General features: G+C 39.9%; 1 protein-coding gene across 2 annotated transcripts in view; it reads right to left on the minus strand.

Moving 5' to 3' along the window:
* The window catches only part of GALNT18 (polypeptide N-acetylgalactosaminyltransferase 18), a 308,217-nt gene that overhangs the window by 91,346 nt on the left and 190,557 nt on the right, over positions 1-26,314 (minus strand). For both annotated transcript variants that reach the window (XM_074918427.1, XM_074918426.1), the window contains exons 7-8: positions 17,725-17,917; positions 9,002-9,168 (exon numbers count right to left, since the gene is read on the minus strand). In XM_074918427.1, the coding sequence (XP_074774528.1) occupies positions 9,002-9,168; positions 17,725-17,917 (360 nt within the window). The remainder of the gene's footprint in view (positions 1-9,001; positions 9,169-17,724; positions 17,918-26,314) is intronic.

The following is a 26,314-nucleotide window of genomic DNA, read 5'->3' on the forward strand; positions in this document are numbered from 1 at the left end:
CCTGTAAGAAGCAGGTTGCAGAACTTACTGAAAAAACTAACAGACTTCTAGACATTTGTGAAGTTCATAGAGTCAGATTTTAGTATATAACCTGTATCTCTTTCCATATGGACTCACATCTCTATTCCTCTCTACCCAGCCTCTCAAAACAGACTTGCAGTGACTGGTGTTAACAAGGATGCTGGTTATGGAGAACCAAGAAAAACAAAAACATCTTTTCCAAATAAACTGGGTGAGGAAAAACACAAGAAATTTTCAGTCTCTTACAGCCTAACCTCTAAGTCTCCATTCCTCCCACGTTAATTCCATCACTGCAAATGGGAATTTTAGCTTTTATGCCTGGTTTCATCACAGTTGCCATAAAGTTTTAAATAGAGCTTCCCAGGCTACTACTTGAAGCACACTACTTAAAATATGTTACTTTTGCACTGCAAAAGGAAAGAACACCATTTGAGAACACCCACAAATAACTAACAATGGACGAGTGAAGTCATGTAACTTAAAATTTGGTCACTCAATATACTTGGAGAACACTTTCAAAATATACAGGAAAAGTATGCCAAAAGAGAAGTCAACATTAATCCATTTTTTTATTCAAAACAATTCAAATATCCTTTGACAAAAAGTTTCTGTACTTGAACTTTAGACTTAGAATAGGCTCCAACATGTCTTTAAAAAAATCTAGCACTGCCTATACAGGCGCCTTTGTGTATGCCTCCTGAGTGAACATAGAATAGTCTGTAATTTACTCATACATTTTCGCTAACTGATTTTCATCATTTGGTGATACACTCAAACATCCTTGCATACTTTCTTAGGCAAATCTCTTATCATGTCTTGGACCTTTCAGCATATTAAGAATTTTCAGGTTCTATCACTAAGAAGCTGAAGTGTTTGAAATTATCAGTTCTGGCAGGAAGTTTTACCACCAGTTTAAGAAATCAGCATTAATTTTATAAAAGTTATCTGATTATTAATTTTTCTTTTTAAGAAAAGTATGCTTGGGTTTGGAAGAAAAGGTAAATTTTAATAAAGTTCACTTAAAAGGCAATTTGTATTTCTTATTTTATATAGGACACAATCTTTTAACTCCTTTGCCTAGCACTACAAGGTATTTTCTCTACCCGCTGTCAAACTCTTGCAATTATAAGTACCGTTCTCTTGATAAGGAAAGAGAAAGAAATCCTTTAAAAAATCATTCAGGCTCTTAACAGCTTACATTGCTAGATTATCTCGAATACAAATTCTGCTGGATAAAAGGAGATCTCTGGATACTTTATGGGAGAAGATGTCAAAAGGAAATAACCTGATCAAGCCACAGTTACCTTACTGACATCAACAGACATCAACACCTCCCTCAAGTTCCACATGACTGTCACTGCACCAGACCTGTACATATGGCTGCTATTTCAATTAAGTGAGATGTGTTTGAGAACATTATCAACAGAAACCATTCAAGCACTCTTGAAGGCAAAATAATCAGACAAATGTGAGAGAGGGGGAAAAAAGTTTTTTCAATTAAGCAATTTCTCAGAGATGTCTGGTAGTTAACTTTAAGGCTAAAATCACAGTGATGGTACTGAGAAGTGGACTGAGGCAACATTTATAGGATGGAATTCTCTCACAGTGAGGATGCCCCCAGCCCACAGCACTTCCAATGCACATGGGGCGAGTTCCTCATTGCTACCAGAAGAGCTTAAAACTAGCCTGTTCTTACTGAATCTGAGTGCAGTCTTTAACACTGTGGGCCACATACAGTTTCTAAATCGCACCTGACACAGGTGATGGGATTTCCTATAAACTGGCCCAAATCAATTTTCCAAAAGATCCTGAAGTGCCAATATGCAGCTACTTACCATCACCTAGAAACTTCAGCTGTACTGTCCGTATTGGCCTTTGATACTGAGCACATATGACTGTGCTCATCCTAAGGTTTGTGTCACTGGAGGATGACAGAACAAAGGGGATATTCGACATATATAGGGCACACAGCATATGTGAAAGAGATACAGAGTATGAATTGGTACACTGGGATTCAACCTGAAACAAAACCACAGCGAAAAAATGCTAGTATAGCTTTCAATGTCATTTACCATGTAAAAAAAATATATATATAAGAAAGCTGTAAAACTGCAGCTGAAATCATCCCTGGATTTTGTTTTGTAGCTCCAGTTTTCCGTAATTTCCTATACCGTAGTTCAGACACCCCGTTTCACTACCTTCCATTAGGATTAAATACGGCGTGCAGGTACCACCGACACTTAAATTAGATCCTCCCACACTGAAATCAGATACATTGTTATTCTAATCTTAAAGCTTAGTTTAATGGCAATGGGCTTGTCTTATGAGAAAAAAAAATAATCTGGTGATAAGGTGGAGTTGCATAAAATAAATGTTCTCTGTTCTGCTGCCTACATTAAATTGCAAGTACGGAAAATGCTGGGTTTAGCAGCAGTTGCTCTGTCCTCTTGGACTTGCTGTACTGAATGTGACATAGAAAAAGGTATTTACTGGACTGCAATGTGGCAAGCCTATGAGGACTGAATGAGTTAAATCACCTCATGGGGGCAATAAAAAAATAAGATGACCATATACTAAATTTCAACCACTGCTGGCTAGCGGAGATTCAGTTCATGGTATTACACGGATATTTCAATCAAAACCCTGGTGTCAGGAGACTGCAATAAGAGCTCTGCGGCCCACTGCTGACCCCCGATGCAGATGGAGGCTATGCCACCAGCTTGCACACACACGTTGAAATTTTGCTTTTCCAGCCATACAAACAGACTGAACTCTACTACATTGCAGATCATTAACTGCTCTTTTGAAAGGCCACTTTGTCACTGCTGAGCACACCCTTCCACAGAGGCAAATGGGGCAAGAGGTGGGTGAGCTCTCCGGGATGCCGGGAAGAGCCGCCCTTCGCGGCAGTGGTCCTGCAGCCCCCCTCACTCTCACAGCACTGGAGCTCTCCTGACCTCCCAGAAAACAAAGGCTAAGGACCTTCCACATCAGTTATAAAGAACCGAGAATGTGACAGTTCCCATTATAAAACAAAGCAGACTGTATGCTGGTTATCAAACAGCTTTTGTACAACTATAATTAGAGTGCTACAAAAAGTCTTGCCTCCAGCAAGGGACATGTCCGAGGGACGCGTGACACTGCAAGTCAACGCTGGAGTCGGACTGAGAGTTAGGAATGCTGAGCTAAAAGAATACAACAGAATTCATTTAAAATGAAAGCAAAACCAAATGGAAAAACATGTCTGAAAAGGAGGAATCAGAGAGGAAAAAAGAGGAAAATGGGAGAATGATAAAAAAATGCCATAAAGGAAGGAGCAGGATGCTGCTGGGGGAGGAGGGAGGGAGGGAGGGAGGGAGGGACAGACAGATGAGTCAGGCAGGAGTGAAATTACTGTGGCTAAAGGCAAGGGGGAGCTGAATGATGAGATGGGAACAATGGAGGAGTGTAGTTGGAGATAAAGAGCAACAAATACTGGGGTGGAGGACACAGGGAGAAGATAAGAGGCACTGGGTACACTGGAACTTGAGAACATGCAAAATGGAGACCCCAGCTGAAGGACACAAGCTCCTGTCAAGAAGGATGAGGTGTATGGTAGGGGGTGAGGAAGTGAACACCTGGAAAGAGCAGCCTGCCGGGGTGGAATGAGGAAAAGGGGAGTGGACTGAGGGAACAAAGACCAGAGATATAGACCACCCCTGGATGAAAAAAGAAGAAAGGAATAGAGTAGGAGAAAAAGGTGTGAACAGTGATAAATCAAAGCAAAAGTGGGGCAAGAATAATTGGGACAGATCGCTGCCTCCATCATCCGTGTCCTCTTTTCTGCTCTCTTACTCCCTCCTTTTTGCTATCTTACTCCACAAACTCTTTCCTTTAAAGCAGGAGTCAAATACGGTGTCACAAGGACTGACAAGTAAGAGGAGAGACCAGTCTGCAGCCACTCTAGGACACCATCTTCAGGACCTACTGCCCTTATAAAAATCTCACCGTCCATTTACATCAGTGGTTCTTAATTTTTTCCACAGAAGTTTTAAGCTGCAGGCCAGATATCGTTGAGACATGAACCAAAGTGTTCACATGCTCCACTCTCTCACACCTCAGAGTAAGAACAACATTCCTTATTCTGCTAACTTCTGCTGACTGCTGAAACAGATGGTCAGTAGACTATGTTTTGCTTCTGGCTATTTTCTTGTTACATATTTTCAGATGCATCCACAGTAGCTGGCACACAAGCCAAGACACACCTCATTGCAGTCCTAGCATCAGCACAGAACATGTAGCAGTAAGCATATGCTCAAAGAATTGTCTCCATTTATTCAAGTTTCAGTGCTAAATGTTACTATGCAAGTAAAATGCAGAGTCTGTAACAAGAGCTAATGTTTTTCTCAAACACAAAAAGGAAGCCTACAGAGAGGGTGGAAGCAAGGAGAGGTAGTCTGGGAGGAATACAGAGAGCAGCCTCTTCCGTGTCAATCCCTGACAACGCTACTGAGAGCTTGCTTCTGTAAAGACTTTGCAATAATAAGAATTTCAGCATCAAGACCTTTAGCTAATGGGGGAATGAATCTAGGCAGATAAAGCAAAGCCTTCACAATGCATATGGCCCAAAAGTGAATATGGGTTGGAATAAAGTTTGGCTTTTTCCTTGTTTTTAAATGTTTTTATTTGTCTTTAATTTTTGTTGGCATTCAGTTAAGAGAACAAGAAGAAGCCAAACAGTAGGATAGCAAGTCCTAAAGTTTTCCCTAGGACATGGTTATTAATAGTTTTTTTTTAAAATCAACATTCATAGTTGTCTGGTCTAGAAGTAAGCCATCTTCAAATTATGTGGTAATATGAAATGTAGCATGCATTTGAACAGTACTTTTGAGCTTATTCATCACTGCTTTAGTAAAGAAAAAAAAAAATAAAATCAATCTCCTATTCTCAAATATCTCTTAAAAATAACCAAAGGAGAAATATACCTTTGTAAAGAACAGCTCTGGATGCTTCCTGACAAGCTTTTTATTCACGGTTTTAAGGACAATGTTGCAAATCTCTCAAACGTGATTCTGTTGCATCTGACCCATTTTCTACCACTCTGTGCTAATTCTCTTCAACACTGCAAGTCATAAAATTAGCATCCTGTGATATCCAGCATTATTGCTGCAATTCAATAGCTGTATTCATGGAAATCTCAGGACAAAATGAGAATCATTAAACTGAACACGTTAGAATATTTCATTCATAAGTAATGGTTCAAAGAAAAAGGAAGAAACCTCATGAAATCTGAGCCTCTACTGCAACATTTATTATTAACTTTAATATGAAAAAATGTCACAGAGGATGATAATTACTGCTATAATATAAAATTTTCTAAGGCACACTCTGGACACATTAATGCATACTGTCTCCCCATGAAGCTGAACACATCATGGCTCACAATGAGCTTTCTTAGAGAGACTTCAAATCATCTTAAAATATCTTCAAGAGGTGCTTCATAGTGCAGCGGGGCTCAATGTCAGCAAAAAGACTCAGAAGCCACGAGAGGACTCCAGTGGCACAGGAGGCTGGCACCCTGTCCCCAGAGAGCAGGACTCGACGGGACAGAAAGTGAAGAAAACACTATTCCAGCAGTTTCCAGCTGAGGCAATGCTTTTTCTAAATATATTTCTAAGGTCTAATTAACTACCAGCAGTCACAGGCATGGTCACTTAATTTTTTTTTAAAGCCTCTTCTCTGCAAATCCCTCTCTTCAAATGCATTGAGTCAGCTGGAAGAGTCTGCTACTTCTGGAGGCAAAAATGAACAAATTATTTTATTGCCGAGTTATACACTAATGAGTACATTATCTCCGAAAAGCAAACAGCGCTCCTGATGAGAATGGGAAAGATTCTGATCTGACAGACAGCACTTAAAACTACAGTAAACCAGCTGAAATCTGTGCAGTTGCTCTATTTCACACCAAAGCGACTGAGACCCCAGTGAGACCCAAATGAACAACACTGTTACTTAGTTTGGGTTTTTTAATACACCTTTTGTTCTCTTCATATAGTACACAGGCTGTCACTGAAACACAATTTTTTTAAACCTTCAATTAAATGAAATTCTAACACTAATGTACCTAACAGCATACATGAAACATTTCAGTACTATGTTTATCAGAATTCTGCTGGAAAAGATAGTACAGTGAAATACATACACTAAGCCATGCAAATGGCTTTATTAAAATGCAGGATCAAAATTTTGGGACCTGTTAAATCTATTTTCTGCTTTTAAATGGCACACACTGGCATGTTCACAGCTTCCTAACTTGAAGCATTTATTTTAAAAAAGGGGAAAGAAGAGATTAATTGAGGTCTTCTGAAACATAATCGAGAACTTGAAAAACTGCACTGAGGTTTAGAGAAAGTCATAGATAATGTGCTCGACGTACCCTGAAGTGCATGAAATAAAATGCAATAGCTTATATTGTTCAAGACAAATGCACGGACTTTGGCTGTACATTTGAATATACAGTTTCTGAAATCAGCCTTCTAGAATTTTAAAAAACGAGTTCTTCCACTGCTCTTTTCTGAAACAGAAATTTTTCTGAAAATCCTGAAATTAGGGATGAATTCAGGTGCACATTACTAGATTCAGAGTTTGGCCCACAGAAATAATTTATACCAGTTTACCAGTAGATCACTTCACCTTAGAAGCAGGAAATTCTGGTGCCCTCCCCTAGTGCCAATCATCATATCTGCTTTTATTTTAAACCACTACGCTGTGCAAATCCAACCAAATAGCGCACGAGACTCAAAATAAAGAACGTCTTGTTTTGCACTCTGCCTGATCCCTGTTCTCACTCCCTCCTTCTAGTCACTTCTCATAGTGTGATGTTTCCTGCCTGTAAAATCCATGGCTGTGGCATCACAGAAAAAAAATAATCTTACATTGAGCTATAAAAGTTGCCGACCCTGGCAAAAGCCTGGGAATAAACATACTTCTTGTAATTAGAATTCTGACAGGTCCCTGCGAGAAGCAGTCTAGAGCCAGATGCAAGCACAAAGTAAGCTTTTGCCCCCTCAGGTAACATTACAGGGAAACCCAGAGTAACCCACTTATCTTACAAGCAGCAACACTTGCAAGCTAAAGAGCTACTAACAAAAACATAGAATGACACTAAATATAAAGGATTAGTTTCAGCAGTGCTAGAAGGGAGAAAAAAATTGAAAATAGAATATTGTAAAAGCAAAAGTAAATTGTAGAATAAATATTTCATGATTTAAACTAATAATAGAAAAGCCCATAAATCATCTGTACAATCACTCCCTTTCCTACCCAAACATCCATCCTCTCCAAATGGATGCCTATTACCAGGTCTTCAGCATACATTATGGGATAAAGAGGACTGTAGGAATCTAATTTACTACTGCAGGGAAGAGACGCCAGAAAAAGGGTTGGAGGAGTAGCAGAAAATCCTGCACTGAATTTTTCTAGGAGACTAAATATCACTCTGCACAGTATTTTTGTATAGAACAACATGTCACACCAAGCCAAGACAGTGAGACCGAAGGTTACCTTCCTCTCAATTTCCGTCCTCCTGTCTGGGGCCGGGGCCCTAAGGATTTAAGGCCCTGGAGGGTTAGGAAGGCAAGCCAGAATAAAAGGCACAGCCAACCATAAAAATATGATACTCTACAGTACTAATACTGGTACTAAAAAAAAAAAAATGTGGCTGAACAGGTCTTCCTGAAAGATTAAGTGGTTCCTGTGATTTCGTTCCTATTTCAGGTAAGAAATAACGAAAAAGAATAATGTTGACTAGCCCACAGAGCACAGTGGAAAGTGTATTTGTTAGTGAGCTCGTCACAGTGCTGACAGGCTCTCAGAAACACTGATGCTTCTGACACTGCTCTGCAATGTGCCCACTGCAACACTGCCTGTAAATTATAGAAAAATCAGACTCAAACTCCAGAAGCCACTTTTTTCAGCCATTATTTTTCTTCTTCCATGGCTGCCTTGTGACCAGTTCCTCCATGTCCAGAGGCCCCAGGCCCCACAGCACCCACAGCCGTTCAGATTCACTGAGCTCCTGGCATCACATTAACCTGTCTGAAAGATCCAGGAATGAATTTCTACAAACACATTCCAAAGCGCAAGTCCACCAGCCAAAGTCGTTTTACAGTTTATTTTTTCTCCTATCAAACGTCCGTGTATTGCATGACGGAGTGGGCATAAACTAGGGCCAGCAAGCGTGCATCAGTAAAACGACACGTCAGACTACAGAACTACGTGCTGAAGCAAATCAAAAGTCTACCTCAGTTCACGAGCTGTTTCTGAATCACATGTATGCGTGTGCACACGTTGATTTTTATTTTCTTTTACTTTGCCCACAGTTTACTGTTTCATGTGATCTTTCATTTACTTCATCACATTGCTACATCATAAATTGTGCCATAAACTAAGAAAAGCAACTCATAAATCCTACACACTGATTTACCCACACTGTTCCATGAGTAGGTGTTTCAAGAAAAGCTTGGTCAGCCTTAGGTAACTCTAAACATGGTATTATGCACTAGGACTGGAATTAGATTTGACATACGCCTACAGCAAGTTGGTGGGTTTTGTGTGTACTTTAAAAGAGTCAGGATTTTACTTTTTCCTTCATTGATAGTCAGCAGAAGAGGAGATGATGAAGTGCACAGCCTCCAGCAGGGAACTTATTTACTGGTTTCCTAGTATGTTTCTTTTCTGTACAACTCTGACATATTTATGATCAGCAGCAAGTCACAGGATCTAGCTACAGAGATCACGTAATAGCTATAATGATGGCAAGGATAAGAAATATCCTTTGTTCAGCATCTGTCTTCAACAGGATAAATTCAGATTCTCCTTGTATTTTAGGAGTTCAGAATTAACCCCCCAGCAGAAGAAAAACTTTAAGTTCAGAATCCTGTACTTTCTAAAATTTCATCACTAAATCTACCAAAAAATAGGAAGAACCAAAGCCTCTTACCATTATTACTGTTATCATCAACTAAAATAATCTCCTTGAGCAGATGAGCAGGAGTCCGGTCAATGGCTGAGTGAATGGAGCGCAGAATAACTGAGAGCGCTTCATTAACAAATATGAACACAATGCTGACCTCAGGAAGCCTGTCAGGAAATGTAAGGTTTCTGCACCTGAAGGGGGAAAAAGAAAAAAAAAAAAAAAAAAGAGTAAACCGTTGGAAGTCACAGTGTCAATAGAAAATGTTTCAGAGAAATCTATACTCAGCCATAAGAATAAGAGAGCTTTTGTAGGCACAGCCCAGAAGGTTCCCACACCTGCTCAGAGCACACACAGGGAAGAACCAGATGAAATACTATCTAAAAAAGGAATCCCTGAAAGCAATTCCAATTTATGTAGAAAGCCCTTTTACCAATTTATATCTTTTAAACTGTCAGCAAAATGTTTGGGTTTTTAATAAAGCTGTAAATTAATTAAGTAAAAGTAATTATTTTTCTCTGAAATCATTCACTAGAGAAAGGTCATCTGTGCTGAACAGTCTCTTACAGCACTCCCTAAAAACACTGCCTAGATGACCGAGTAGGTGAAGCAACACACACTGACTTTGGGCCAGCACCGTCAGTATAAGGTGAATCTTTGGCAAATGTGAATTTTAGGTGCCATCAGGGTTAGGTGGCATCTGAAAATAGGATTTTCAAGGTGTATATTTCAGGCTCAAAGTGTCCGAGAGGCCCCTGTACTTATGATCACACTAGAATTTTTAAATACTAACCCTCACAGTTTTCCGCAAGATGCTGAGACCATTACAGCTCCAGCTCCTTGAAGAACAGGCCTGTTTGTGGCACATGGTGTGTGTGCATGCACATGCCATTCTGCATGGACAAAAAAATTCCATATGCAATCTGGATACTATTACTTTGTGGATGTCATCTATTATACACAAGTAAGATCTAAAAATCTGCATGGGCATAATGAGAAATTACTAACAAAATTCTAGTCTCCTGCACACCTTTATAAAGCTAGCACATTTCTGTTTGATGTAGTAATTGAAATTTCATCTAAGTTTTGAAAATTGGGCTTCAAAAAGACTATGAACTCATTAATGGCCTTAAATATACTTAAACATTTTTCAGTATTTGCCTATAAAGAACCTACAAAGCCTTTAATTTTAGTGATTCACTTGCAGCCAAAATGCACACAGACACAAAATGGTCCAGCAAACAAAGCTACAGCCAATCTATCCTGTAGCTCTCCAGCTTAGGCATACAGTATTTGTTATCCTCAGCCATACCAATGTACACAGATGATAAAAATGACACTTTAGCAAAAACAGTAAGATATGTCATGTATCAGATAAAGACTAACACAGCGATTTTGGAAAATATTTTAGATGGCAATAAAAATACACTGAAAGTAGTTCAAAGAATTTGCTTCCTTAAAAACCGTGTTGTTTCCTCCTCTGTTAATTAAGATAAGGTTGAGATATATAAAAAACATACTTTTGTAAGAAATTAGTGATAAACTACATTCAAAAAATGTTCCAGATGACAAAAACTGGCCCCCAAAACACTGCTGCCCTTCCATAAATCCATGCATAAACTGAAACGTTCAAACATTTCTGCTTCTGACACATCTTCCCTACATTTAAAGGAAATTATTTGTATTGTTTTTCTTACCTGCACTAATTTACATCTTTTCAAATTAGATCACAGTTGACAGCATTTCCCACTGTCTGGCACCTCGTGCAAGACAAGAAGTGTTTAATGCTGTGAACGTCATTTGACCCTTTTTGCTCCACTATACATTAAAAGATAACTACACACGATACAGAACGGAATTAGGCTCTCGTGTCTAATTTCTTTAGTCTTTTCAGCTGGATTCTTTTTCAGTGAGGGTACAAGAAATATCTAGAGAGAAAGGATGGATGTATATGTGTATACAACATATGCTGAAGGGGGAAAAAGAAAACAAATTGTATGGATCAAAACCTTAGCTCCAATAAGCCCTAAGAACTGAACAGTTGTGAAGCAACCAGCAACATACAAGTTTCTCTGACGGGCTCTGCCTTGGACAAGACCCTTAACCTGCCCCTCTGCAAACTGAGGCTCTTGCTAAAAAAACAAATTCACAAAGTATAGAGCATGTTTCAGTAATAGGACTGATTTTTAAATATAAATTCTAAATATTATTTAGAATTACAAAAGCAAGTATCATCCCAATGTAGCTAAAAAATTACCTCTAGCAACCTACTCCACTAAATTACATTGGGCTAATAACACTAAAGTAACAGTTGTCATAGTTACCAGAAATTTAGAGAAACTCCTGGTGTTCTATTTCAAGCACAACTCTGGTAAATGGAGGACAGCACACATTATGAATCTTCTTTCAAATATCTGTCCACAAGAAAATTATATTTCTCCAGAGTACATGCATTGTGATAAGACAATTTAGCCAGTCACATTAAAATTAGTTTAGTATAACTATCAGTAAGAACAACAAAGCAAGAATCATTTCCTGTATTAATAACTTCTCCGAGACCTTCTACAAATACATACATAAATTATGAAAAACAACTATTTTCTGCAATTTTTGATAACCTTTCACCAAGAGTTACATGGGTATCGCAGCCAACAATGGCAGCAGAACATGTTTTTTGTTTTAATCACTAAATTATGTCATTTATTCCACATTTTTCTTTAAAACACAGGATGCAATAAAGCATATTACTAAAACATTTGGGGTTAAGGTATTGTTTTAAGAACATATGTGGGAGGAAGCTTTAGTTCCAACGGAATAAGAATTTCTCAGAAGCACAAGCAGTATTGTACTTCCTTCAAGATCTGGTAACATTTTGTCATCAGCCAAAATGGCAAAGGAAAGTTCAAGACATATGGGAGGAAAAAAAAATCCCATTCTGGCATAAATGAAATAAATAGGACTAAAACTCTTGCAATAGAACCAAGTCTTGTAAGAATTCCAGCTCAAATATTTCTGTTTATAATTTCATTTTGTGATCATTCTTCATTTTTCATTTTGCTATTATCAGTTATTAGGTGTTAACTGAACTATCCTAATAAGGCTGGCTTTGAACGATATATAAAAAGGGCTTTTTTCCTGATCTCTGAGGTTTACAATCTATTATTACAGAACTACAGCCAGCAAGACAGTACTTCTGCTGCAAATGTAGAAACCTTTGTTTGTGGTCATCATCTTCTATTACAGGGGAGCAAAGACAGGCAGACAATCATGTGAGGAATTCAAACACAGAGTTACCATATAACTATAAGCAAACATGGCTAACAATTTTTTCCTCCTGACATCAACCCCCAAAAACAAAACAAAAAATTTGTAATACGGAAAGATTAAATAACAGGCAGGGAACTTGATAAATAGGCAGATAAGATTGTAACATGTGATTAGCTCTCAGTCTCCTAAGGGTCTTACAGCATAGATTTAATTGTAACAGATTGATTCCCCACTCCTTTTAATAAAAGCTATTCATGTCGATAAAATTATACAATAAAGGTCCGTTTTCTTCTTGGTATTTAAAATCAAGACCTTTCTCTGAATAATGCAATAAAAACACTAAGCTGACAGTCGATGATCTCAATAACACTAATTTTTGGATGAAGACAAGAAGAATTCTGTATAGCTATTTGGCCAAAAATTGTTAGCCTCTCACAGTATTATGCCATGGATTATTTGAGTATGTTTTAGTGTAAATATACGCCGAGTGAAAGAACATTCTCATGGTATGACACACTAATAAGAGACAGAGAGCAAACAAGAGAAAGCGCACACAGATTACCGCATCGCATCTTCTTTCAGTGAAAGGAGACAATAGGGAAGATCAAAACCAAGAGGCGTACATCATTATTAACTTAGGTTATTACAGCAACTTGGAGACTGCAGCTGATCTGCTATCACTGCCAGTGATACGAAACACTTCTAGAGCAGCCATCTGAGGAGATACTTTCAGACGGGGCAAACTGAAGCGCCGATGAGAATCGCAGAGGGTGGCCACTCGGGCAGTACATGCCCCTGCTATGAGCCAGCCTGAGGGCAGGCAACAGTGAGCCAAGAAAAAGAAGAATCAAAGGTAGAGAAATGAGTAAAAGAGCAGGAAATATGACAGAAATAAACATTAGGTATTTATTACGAATGCTGAATAATTTGGTAATTTCAGGACTTCTGTCCAAAACAACACAACAGGTAAAGTAACAGACTTTGCTCTTATTAAGGATTCCTGTGAAACATCAAATTCAACATGCAGTATTTGTGCTATCTTTTGTGAGTAGAAACAAAAGAACTGGTCAGGAGGGAACATGGAGCTGTAACTGTAACTAACATACGCCCAGCAAAACAGAACTGCGAGTCTGTAGGAGCTGGTTCTGGGGGAGAAACATCGCTAACATGCAAGTGCCCAGCCTGAACCTCACAACTCAGGATCACGGTTTTCTTACATCAGTTTTAATAAAGTTAAATCTACAGGTTTATAGAAGTCTGACATCTTGCACACTACACCCAGGACTGCATATAGCACCATAACACTGATGGATATTTTGGACTCAGGTATGTACATACACAGCTATTCTAAAACACATCACTCCTCAAGCAGCCGATGTTAATTTTTCTCCCTCACAGTTATATTTGCATGCAGTGGACATTGCCCCTGCTCTATTTGTGCCCAATTTATCACAAACCTAATTCTGCTGCTCTTCAAGGCTTCTACCATTGTTCCTTGCTGAATTGAGCCTCAAAGTAATACAGTTTGTGACTGGTGAGCTGTTTGAAATAAGTACTTCCAACATGGCCAAAGCTTTTCTCGGTACAGGAAACGGGACATGTCCCCTGCACTCGTCTAGAGGCCAAACAGCACTGACTCAGCTAGCAAAAGGGAAAACCTGATGCCAGCCAAATGCTATACTATGCTATTTAGCAATCTCTAAAGAAGAAAAAACATCTGAGCTTTAATTGCTTCTTTTCTCCATCCACCCTTCCTGTCTTAGCTTCTTTATACAAATATTGGTTTTATGAACTCAACAGAAGTTTGGCTGACTGAAGTTAAGCTGGCTGAAGAAGCTGCTTTATGCCGACTGGTCAGCTCCTTCACATCATACGGGCTGTGGAGGAGCAGAACTCTGCAGAATAGCTCCTCTGCTGGGGTCCTGCTGCACACCTCTTTTTCCACTACCTCGCACTCACTCATCACATTAAGCAAAGAATGTTATCTCTCTCTCCCACAGGTGCTTTGGCACACTGGATCACACAACAAAAATTTACAAGCCAATAAAGTCAAATCCTAAGTGCATGCACTTGAAAGGAGTTTTGGTACACAGCTTTAGGATCCCTAAACAACCAAACATTTAATAATGTATTTCTATGTGAGCTTGTTCAACATTTCACTAACCACAAGCTTTGTGGGTACTGCCTGCCCTACTTAAAGTAATGAGCACAACAAAATTGTAACTAACACAGAAGTATTATGCTGTTCCTGCACACAGCTGGGGCAACATTGCCTTTCTCAATGCTTCCAGGCTCATTAGAGCTAGCAGTTATTTGTTAGTCTGTGATGTAGATACGCTATGGGCTAACAGATGCACATAAGGGTGGTAAACAACAGAGCACCCAATTTTAACAGCAGAAAATAAATAGAGGCCTTGGGAGAGACTGTATAAGCAATACTCCACAATACTGCTTGTACTATCTACCAAATACTGCAAAAATGAAGCCTACTTCAGATGTCACGATTACTTCAGGAGGCTGGGATAACCAGGGGAGTTATTTCTTACAATCCATATTATAACAGCTTGTTTTGGACTGTGCTAGGGACTCTACTGTGCTCGCACAAATATTCAGTGAAAAGTAATCAAATTCTGAGTGTTTTGTCACAGGACATGAGGCTCATGGCTGTACAGATGGTTAGAAACCACTCTGCAGTACCTGAAACACAAGAAGGTCCCACTGCAAGGTGCAACAACTGCCACAGCCTGACCCCACCGCAATCTGCTGGATGTTTCCATCCGATGGTCATTTCTTTCCAGAGAAGCCAGAGTTCAGGGGCTTGGGCAGAGTGCACCGCCCTATCTACTAAATGGGGTCTCCTCCCTTTACATGCCACCCACACTGGAGGACTGGGCTAGGTTGAATATTTGCCCTCTCCTCCACATGTGTTGTGCCTCAGCAATCTCCAACTGTCCTCCGGGTTTCTTGTGGCATTAAATGTTGACGATATCAGCCGTAGGAAATCCTCTACGCTCTAATACATGGTTATTACACATGTGGAGTGGCCTTTCTCACAGGAGAACCTTGCAAAGAAATACTGAGTAACCCTGCTAAGTTATTTTGATGTGAGTTCTCAGAGCACTGCAGGCAGAAAAAGGTGAAGGCTGAGTCATACCAGTATGATATAACAGGGCCTACTAACACCACACACTCTTGGCAGATAATTCTCCCAGTCTTAACTGGGGCCAACCATACATGAATTACATGAGACTTCATTATACATATTTCTGTTGTCCTTCCAATTTCCTTTACTTCATATGGCAGGTTATGAACACAGAAGACAGACCACAACCGAGCCCAGGCATACCTCTGTGAACTCCGTTCCTTTCGCTACCTGCCCACAAGCCTTTGCTGGGATTCCAAAGTCACACCGACTCTTGCAGAACCGCTGCTAAACCCAGGCTAACGAGCCTGAGCAGACCTAAGCTAACTCTGTCCAGAGCTACTGTGGTACCCGGGCATACCTGTGCTTTCCCGTGTTTCTAGTCAGAACAGGAACACAGCTGACTAACGCTCAGCAAAGTTCGTTAACTCGGTCTCCATGCCACTTGCTGCGTGCTCTCTTCAGACTAAGCTGTCCTTGGCCTTCATGCTCTGCTGCCTGAGCCTAGTATCTGCCCCTGGGTTATTTAAATACGTCTATATTGACTGGAAGTGACAAATGCAATTGGCTTTAAAAACAGGTGCTACAAATCCTAAAAATTGATTATTGTAGTGAAAAACACACTCCTGCAGGGTAGGGGTTTTTTTCAATACCCATGCATGTGCTTTCACACAAATGAGAATTTGCATATCAGGAGTGGGAATTCTTCTTTTCAGCAACATGACTTTCAGAATACCCTGTAGCCCTGTACTCCACTAGATACAGCAAACAGTTTACACACCACCTGACAACGTGCTTAATTTCCCTCACTATCAGAATTTACTACATTTCAGTGTCCGACTACCTGCTTGGTGCTGAACATTATTAATAAAGAATAAAGGCTGGAGGAAAAAACTTTAAAAAAAAAAAATTCTTCCTGAGCTACCATTACTAGGCCATTATTTTGTATGCATGCGCGTCCATAATCATAGTGTAACGTATAATATGTTTCTGGTAGATAGTTAATTAAAGATCAAAAATTTCATAGAAATTAGGATCACGATTCGTTTCTAACTGGAGTTTCTTTTAAAATCCCAACCTTAATTTATTTCTTTCAGCTATAGTAACATTCATCTTCTCTGTCTTTTCAATTTTTAAAACCCATAGTTATAAAAAATTTAGATTTAAATCATTCAAGAAAGTAATTTCAAAAGAGATATAAGAACAGAAACATTTCTGTCACTGATGTCTTGTTAGTGAAAGAAGATTTATTCTTCCTCTAAATTAGTTCACAATTTTAAAAAAGAGATTCTCCCTGCAGACAGTGCTGAACTGATTTAACTAAAATATAAATATAATTGCATGGACTTTGATTTCCTTAAAGTCATTATTTCAGCAAATCTACAACATAAATATTTGTAAAATGTAACATATAATAATACATAGCATAGATGTATTTAAAACTGCCAAAGTGATGCCCGAGATGACGTTCATATTTTCATTAATATCAGACAACCTAATGTGTGGCAAAATGCACTGCTCATGGCTTCAGTTATTAAAACATTTGGTTAAAGTAAGTGAATAAGATCATCTGTTCAATTCACTAAGTAGCCATCATGTTTAAGGATTTTTTTTTAATGAGCTACAAAATAGCAGTTTTCCCTCCACCCATTCCCCTATCCCCAGAGCTGCTGTTTGTTCAGAGGATCAGATGTACCACTACGGCTGAAGGAAAGCTGAGCATGAACCCTCTCCGTGACTGGTCCTACCAGAACAGCCTCAAACGCGCTGAAGGGAAGGAAGGCTGTTCACTACATTGTCCCATCCATCTTGCCAAGCCACGGTGGAATAACAGAGGATGTTTCTCCCCTGCTTGACACGCAGGCTCCCTAGCAGAGAGCAGCCCCGTGAAGGGAGCTCCATGGGCTCGCCGCTGGTACACGCTGCCTGACTAAATGGTGTATTTCACCCGCTTACTGATCCTTACCAAACAGTTCTCGGCTTTCAAAATTAATCAGATCTTGTAATAAAGCTGAAACTTAACTTAAAAAGGTTATTCTTTTAGCAATAAAACACTTGATATCTGATGTAAATTGTTGGCATAGTTAAGGTTCCAAAGAATCTTGAGGAACTTTTAACGGATACTTAATGGGATTGTAACAGGAGTTATTTGGGTACTCCAGTGTTTCAGAAGACATTTCAAACTTCCAACCTTCATATATTTGACAGAAATTACTTGTTCTGGCCACCATATGTAACATCCCTTCTACGTGATCACACAACATAACACTTCCAGGTGAAAAAGCGCTAACAGACACTACCCTTCAGAGCCTGTGATGCTAAGCTGAACTACAGCACTCACCCGTTGGGCCTAAGGTCAGGCAAGGGCCTGTCCAGGGGCAAGCGATCGCTCAGGTAAGCGTTGTAGCCGTAATACTGGAATTGTTTGAGTGCGATACGTCTGTTTTCTGGACTGAGATCCTGGCCCCAGTGAGCAAAGAGAGATGAGTCGGTGAACGCTTCAGCAGGATTTTCTTCTGGTTTTGGTGGAGCTTCTACAAAAGACAAAAAGAAACTATTTTAGACTTTCATTCCAGCATGCTCTAGAATAGGCTACTTTAAAAGCATAACATTAGAGAGAATACCACACAGAACCACATGTGCTGCCAGCTTACAGCAGCCTGTAAATCGTCACATAACACGCCCTCACATACCTCTTGTGGCAGTCTAACTATTAGCACCTAAGGCTCAAAATTCAATATTCAAAATACAGTTAGTTAAATCCAATTTTTTTTCATCACAATCAGTCTAAAGGCTGGGATGGACAAATCTATATTAATTAAATTTCAAAATTATTCTTATCAGACAACAATAACATAACAATAACATAACTTTGTTTTTGAAAACAAGAATGTTATTCTGGTTTTGTACACAAAGATGAACTATTTAATTGCAGCCTGAATGATCTTTCTAGAAAAAGATTAAAGTTTTGACGGGAAAAAACAAAGACAAAGGAAGAGAAGAGAGAGTCTGTACAGAACACACAAAATGGCTACTGAAGCCTGTGTGTAAAATAAGTTCTTTGAAACTAGAGACTCGACAGAGAGAAAATTCACTGCACTTGGCATCCATATTTAAATACAAAACCAGTTTCAGTCACATAATAATTTTGTAGTCCAGTTTACTAAGCCAGCCTATTGGAATTTCCAGCCCATATTTAGGTATGCACAGTGATGCTACTGGAATGGTCACTTCGTAATATTTGTGTCATCATAAAATGCTTTTATTCCACACAGCCACATCTCTGGCTGCTGTAACAAATACAGAAGATGGGTAATGACATACCTAGAATTTAATTCAAGAATTGCTCCATTACAATGAAATCACAGCATTTGTTGTCACTATTTAGTCGCTCGGGATGTCTGTTCAGGTGACTTGTAGGGCTCTGTCACAGCCCTGTCTGACCCCTCCAACCAGCCCTTCAGTCCTTACACACCTGGCCACACAATCTGACCCAAAGAACCCTCTGTCTCTGGAAACACTTTATGACATACAGTATGCTAATAAAGAAAGATCAAATGCCTTACGTGACCCAAATAAACTAGAGCCTCACAGAGAAAAAAATTCTTAATTTTCTGGAGGTTCTAATTGTTTATGAGCAGTCTCCATAGCCATTAACAACTGACTAAATAAAAACACTGATCCCTGAAGAGCTGTACTCACAAACCATAACTGTTCGGTCATGCAGAGACTTATTAAAATACAAGTGAATCACTGGAAAATCTCCTACTTGTCCAATAGGCAGAAACTTCAACTTTGTCCGAAGTCCTCAGGACCCACAGCGTCGCACAGAGACCTGACAGCTGGCCTAAGTTCCCTGCGTGGAAACACCTAAAGACCAAGTTTATATACTAGCAGCATATACCACCAGAAGCCCGACTCCCAAAGAATGCCAGGAAGCACATTCTTTGATCTCTTACTAAAAAGATCCCAAAGTGCAAAAGCATAAATTGAGAAGATTAAGTTGTTTGATTGGTTCAGGACGTTTTCCTTTCTCCCCTGACAATGCTGACAGGACGCCAACGACGCCTGCTTCCCTGCATCACTTCCCAACCTCTACAGATACATAATGTTGCTTTACTTGTCAAAGTACTGCCTCCCTGCCTGAGTCCTGGGATCAGCTCCAGTTCGTCAAGGATGAAAGAGACCTGCTAACCTCTCCGGCAAATGAGGGAACTACTCTGACAGGCCCTGCTACCACACAGGTAAATGTGATCGAGCGGAGCTTCTCAGTTCAGGAAATTAGGGAAGTTTCAGAAATTTAGATTATTTTAGAAGATCTTGAAGAAAGGCAGAATAGTTTTTAAACGCCAGTCCAAAAATAACAGCAACAAGGCAAGTCACAAGTATCTCTGTTGTTTGACAACTATGTGATCTCCACAAAAACAACCTGAATTTACACAAAGAATCTCCAACTATCTGCACATCATAAGAGCTATTTAGATCAGGTCTGTTTCTGATCCTGGCCAGCAGAAATTAACGTGGTTCGGCGCTTTTCAAGAACATTCATGCTAATTGAGAAAACTATGTAAGTATTTGTTCAAGCTGTTGTGTGTTTCATTAACCTGGATTTCTCCAAATCAAGCACACTTTCCCTGAAGATTTTATCTTTTAATATTTATTATTACACTTATGGCAGAAGACTATAGGATTCACCCACGTGCAAAGAGCACACCAGTGAAGGAAGACATCTGAATAAAAGTAAGAGTCACTGCAAGAACAGTGCATGCATATGCGTTTATCCTTGGAACTGCCATAGTTACAATTTTCCATGGATGAAGAGCCATGCCAGAAACAACTGCCTTCACAGAATCACACTCACTCAGGCACCTATTGAATTTCATCTAACAGTTCTGTGGGTGACAGTATTTCCTAAGTGAGCCATGAATCCTGTGCTGTTTTCTCTCTGATTGAAAAAACACTCAGTAGTCCAAGTTGTAACTGCAAGACTAAGACTTTCCAGCAATGGATACCTGTGAATTTAGTTTACAAGCTCCACTAAAACACTTGCCAAATGCAGCCATTTTTTGTATGCTAACCAAACATGTTATTTCAATATGTTATGCTACAGGAAAAAAGGATTAACAGTAACTTTCTATTACAATTCCAATCAACAAATTTAAGCACGCACATCTGATGACATAGTTTTTCTTCCCTTTATTTGGCTGAAAAAACTTGGAGGAAATGACTTTGCTCAACCTGGTTTATACAACCAGTCTCTCACAAGAAATAAAAACAATTATCATAAGACTATCAGCCGCCTTCCGACTTGTCAACAAGCGTATTTGATGCTTTAGTCTCCGTGAACAGATCTTGGCCTGAAGTCTCACAGCCTTGCTTCCACAATCGCAGAATGATCATGGGAAGCTAAGGCTCAAAGGTGAGCCAGCAAGCAGTACTGCCTGAAGCAATACAAAGGTAGGCACATTTATCTCCTCAGTTATTACTGACAAGGAAAGATCAGTTCCATTTTTCCTGTGGGAAGAAAGCTTACCATCCATAGCACACTGATGCAAATGTTAACATGGGGTCTTCTCTACATTAACTTTTCACACCATGTGAAGAGCAGCACTGTACACAGACCGGAGCCTGGTGTTAACTCTTGGCAGACTGACACTTTGCCATTAAATCAATTGGTACCAGAGATGAATCACAGAGATGTCAGCTGGCAGTACACCTGGGCTGAGGAAGGCTCCTTCAGAAGCCTGGCTGTTCATGGCATCGCCATGGGGTTGGTCACACAGTGCTTACCTGAGTCAAAAAACCTCACAGCTTGTTTTCCAAAAGCATCTGTGTGTTTTTAGCTCGTACTTTCTGGAGCATGTTTACTAGTTACGTAATTAATCTTAATATAAAATCTATTTCTCACTGACCAGCCTCCAAGACAGAAATTCACTCTCCTCTTTCTATTGCTCATTATATAGAATAAGTTGGAGACACCAAATCAGAAGACACTGCTGAAATCCAGGTTGTACATGACATGAAACCAGTTCTCTCCTAGTAATAAAAGATAGTAGTAATTGAAGCTCAAATGATCTTGTCTTAACACTGCCCTTGTAATTACAACACACACACACAAGATTCAATAGCTTTTCTGAGTACAAATAACAAGGTTTGGGCAGCAGAGAACTGCAGGAGCGGCCTGCGGGAGGAGGTCAGGTCAGGTGCTGCCCTGTGACAGACATAGCCACTTCCCCAACAGACTCACTGCTGGCCAGAGATGAGCCCATCAGTGAAACTGGTTGTACCTCTGTGAAAAAATTAAGAAATGGTCAAAAATGTTGAGGAAGAGGGAACAAGAATACAAGGTAGCAGTAAAGAGAACAACAGAGGAAACAAGGAAATGAGAGAAGACCAATCAGGAGAGCAGTAAGTGCCCCATGCTGTCATTTCATAATACCCAAGTTAGTAATTAAATGTTTGTGTTAATTGATAATAAATTTTAAAATTGCTTTCTTCAGAGGTTGTAAAACCAAGCAGCAAACAGACAATAAATTGTCTATCCCTTATTATTAGCAAGGAACAGCAGAGAAGCAATGTGTGAGAAGCAACAAGAAAAGACAAGGCAGCCCCTATCCCATCAAAAGTTATGTATTTACTTTTACTGATCTCAACTGCTGTAGTGTATGAGTGTACTCCTTCCCTTCCTCTCCCTTCATTTGTTATCTGTTTATAACCTACACTTACTTTGCTAGTTTTTATCAACACACATTTGTCTCTGCCAGTTTTCATAAGGCAACTCATAACAACTGGTACTCAGAGAACAACACAATAAAAAACCTGATCTGACAGTAAGGCTTCAAGAAAGATTTTCTTGATTACCACCAAGCATATTTACTGCATCATTTGAGAACAGCTAATAATGGCACAGGAATCATTCTGCCCACCATGAAAATGCAATTATTTCCAGAGCAGTACAGGACAACCACTTAATTTAAAACGGCATCCTTAAGCTGTAAAAGGAAGGAAATGAAGACTGTTGTATCCAACTGCAATTGTAGTAGCCTTTAAGTATCTTGGCAAAATATAATTATCTAATTACCATATGCATGATGTAATTATTTAATTACATGGGGATATCTTCTACCCCATCTCTGTGTCAGAACCACAAATGACACCTCTAACAGCCCTGAGGCATCAACTATGCAAAGGTTTAGCAGCGACCCTCCTTGAAAGACTGCCTTCAGTTTTGTCACGAGTATAATTTTATGTTGCACCAACACATTTCTTGCACACCTGCTATGCAAGTACTGAGCCTGCCCATTCATACCTCCTCAAGATTTAAGACGATTAAAACATCTGTGGCTCCTTCAAGTTTCTGATGGCCTTAACTAATAACTTTGTGAACCCATGTAATAACATTAACAGCTGGCACTTAGCAGATTAAAAGGGTAAGGAATATTGCCGTATTTAATCTAATTTTGGTGGCAGCTAAGGCACAATGATACTAAAGCATCTATAGCTAAAATAATTTTTAAAGCAATTTAGGGTCTAAATCTATTCTGTGGCACTGTAGCTGTTTGTATTCTATTATGATCCATCTGTGGAAACCTTTAAACTTCAAAATAAATCAGCTGTCCTCTCTTTCAAGATGCACCTGCAGTTCACAACCACTTGGTTTACGGAAGAGGACATAGACAGCCCTGAAGAGCAAGAGTTCAGCAGTTCACAGGTCAGTACGCTGCACATGTCTTCTCCTCCTCTGATGCTTAATATGGACTGTCAGCTGCTGCAAGCAATACACTTTTTTCTTTTATTTTTGATCTTACTTTTTTCCCTAAACTGTACATTGCGTAACTTTTATCCAATTTATGACTGATGCTAAATTGACTCTGTTGTGATGTTTTCCATTATTTCTTATGTCTATCTCTCCTTGAAATTTCATCATATAACAGCCTCCTTAGCTGCCATTAAACATTTCTACAAAGTGTACCAGGTCTTGGATTTGCGTGGCAAGGTTTTGGTAGCTGACTGACTACAGGGGTGTATTCTGTGAGAAGCTGCTAGAAACTTCCCCCATGTCCAACAGAGCCAACGCCAGCTGGCTCCAAGACAGACCCACAGGTGGTCAAGGCCGAGCCCATCAGTGATGGTGGCAGTGCCTCTGGGATAACATATTTAAGAAGGGGAGAAAAGCTTGCTGTGCAACAGCAACTGCCGCTGGGAGAGAGGAGCGAGAACACGGGAGAGCAGCAGCTCCGCAGGCACCGAGGTCGGCGAGGCAGGAGGTGCCGGAGCGGGAGCAGAGGTTCCCCCGCAGCCCCTGGGGCAGCCCCTGGGGAGGCAGCTGTGCCCTGCACCCAGGGAGCCCACGGGGGAGCAGAGACCATCATGAAAATGCTTTCCACGGTAGCAGCAGTGCTCTGCAAAATCTGCCGTGTAACCATATACGCTGATTTCAGTAAGTGCCAGTAACAAGAAGTGATAAACAGTAAGTCAGCAAAAATACCCCTATGTCAGCTAAAGACATGCAGAAGGCATCAATAATTGAGCAAAACTACACACACTCAGGTGTAACAGATAGATCACAAAAGAAAAATGAGTTAGAAATTATGCCAGGTTGCAGGCAGAAAGTCTTTCATCACATACTCTTCCGAGCTCTCTGGTGCTTGGCGCTGACTTACCAGCCTAGCAAGGAAGGAGCAGGCAATGATTAAAGAGACAACGCAGCAACTATGCCTTACCTTACAACGTGGACTCATGCAAATCTAAGTAGACTAAGTTTAGAGACAAAATAAACCTCAGTTCTCTCTGATGTTCAGCAGCTAGATTTTTGGGAAGTCAAAATAGTCTAGTAAATACTGTTATGAAAGAGTACCATAGTTTGAAGAAACTAAAGGAGCTGATGTTCTCACACAACCTCAGGAGCCTTCAGATTCTTGAGACAATCATGAAGCAGCTCACAGCAACTTTGTCTGTTAGACTGTCTCTGCTGGTACTTTGGGAATTGTTTCATTATTTTAAGTATCAACTTTTTCATAGACCTAATGGCCTCAGACTCTGGTTCCCAGCACTCAAAAAATCTACATTCGATTCCTGCAGGCGATAGCATTTCAGCTTTCTGTGGAAGGAAGGATCATTTTATCCTTTCCCTCTCTACATGTGCCCTTCATCTGTTTGCCAATCTATACTCCCTATACCCTCTTGCCAAAAGCTATTCTAATCCAAGACTTGCACTGGGTCATAGAGCTCTGATATAGTTTTTTTAAGTGTGAAAACTCTACCTAAATTTTGCTACACAGTAAGATACACAGAGGAAGATCCCACTTTCAAAGTCTATTGTAATTAATGCAAACACATTATCAGCATCCTTAATAATTACAGTCTGACAATTCCTGTCTTGGAAGGCTGAACCCATGCAGGACACTGCTATAAATCCTCTTACCATATGAATGAACTGCTGAAATGAAAACATTATCTCCCTGTTTGTACAGCACGTTGCCAAAGCATTCTCCCCTGTAGTCACACGACCTAGATTTGCCCATTCACTGTTCACTAGGCAGGACTGGGCAACTATTCATCAAATACACATTCATAAAGGGATTAAGTTAACTGTGCCACACATTCTCAGTAATGTACTGATCTGTCATTTCCCTACAGGGACTTATCAGAAATATCAGGGTATATTAGATGTTTGGTGATAGAAAGATCCATGAGATCTTTGAATTCAAATCAAGAAATCTGTATTATCCAGTATTTTCAGATCTGAAATACCAGAATGAGTTCATATATTGCAAGAGACTGAAAAAGGGATGCTAACATGTACTTACTGAAAGCCAATGACAGCAATTCAAGTTCTTACCAAGCAAATGGACAGCCTGGGTATGGTAAGTCTGGTTTTCAAGGAATGCAGGTGTAAGTCACTGCAGTGATGATCCAACTCATGAAAATGTCAGAAGGCAGCTCACTTCTGATTAAGGGTCACATAAGACTCAGCTTCACTTGCTCAGGATCAAGGCACTTGCAAATATAAGAGATCCAGATACTTCTCCCAAGGAGGAGATCCAGAGGAAGCCACTGGTCCCAGAAGGCTGCAGGACACTGGTACAGAATACTGCAAGACCTCCTCACCTGGGCTATGTGTCCCGAACTTCATTTTACCTAACGGTTCACTCGGGGAGGTATCAGGCTGCAAACACAGGCAGCTTTCGGGTGTTTGTCTCATTTGTACAGAACTCTGCCTATTCTACATAATAGTTATGTGAGCAGGTTCACCCAAACCGGGCAGAGTTCATGTAGAGATGTTGGACGTTCGCTGCCTTGGCAGGCTTTGATAACCTAACAGTTCCTGAAAAGTCATTGCAGAGAAGTTACCGTACACGTTTGAAGATGACTCTCAAAATGTGCTCAGCGCTAGAGGGCAGTGTAAGAAACAGGAAAACTTGTCTTCTAAGAAATCTGAAGTTTTTATGACTTCCTAAGAACTTGTTAAAGAGCTTTCAGAACTGCAAGTACCAAACTTATAAACCGCCAATTAACCAGCAAATTCTATTACAGTGGTTATTTCCTAAGGGTAAGAAAACATATAGGAGAAAAATAAAATTATTATTATGTCCTCAAGCAAATGCTAAACTCTTGCGTGGATGCACGCAAACAACACTTTATAGGAACAAGATCTTGGTAAGGGCTCTATATTTCTCCTTTATACACTACAACTAGCCTATTCTGATCTGAAAACACTATAAATCCTGGCCATTGTTGTTCCTACTAGATATCTTCTCACTGCTAGACTACTAAATTCCCCTCTAGCCATAACTGTGCCACGGGTATGAATCAGGCTAGACAGGTCCCTGCATCATTGTGGCAAAGTTAACATAAAGTTACTACAAGCCTGGGCAACCTGAAACTAGGGTAAAAGCTTTTAACTTACTGGAAAAAGATCAATTTCCTCT

Source organism: Athene noctua, chromosome 14 (genome assembly GCF_965140245.1).
Source record: "Athene noctua chromosome 14, bAthNoc1.hap1.1, whole genome shotgun sequence".
In the NCBI taxonomy this organism is placed as follows: Eukaryota; Metazoa; Chordata; class Aves; order Strigiformes; family Strigidae; genus Athene; species Athene noctua.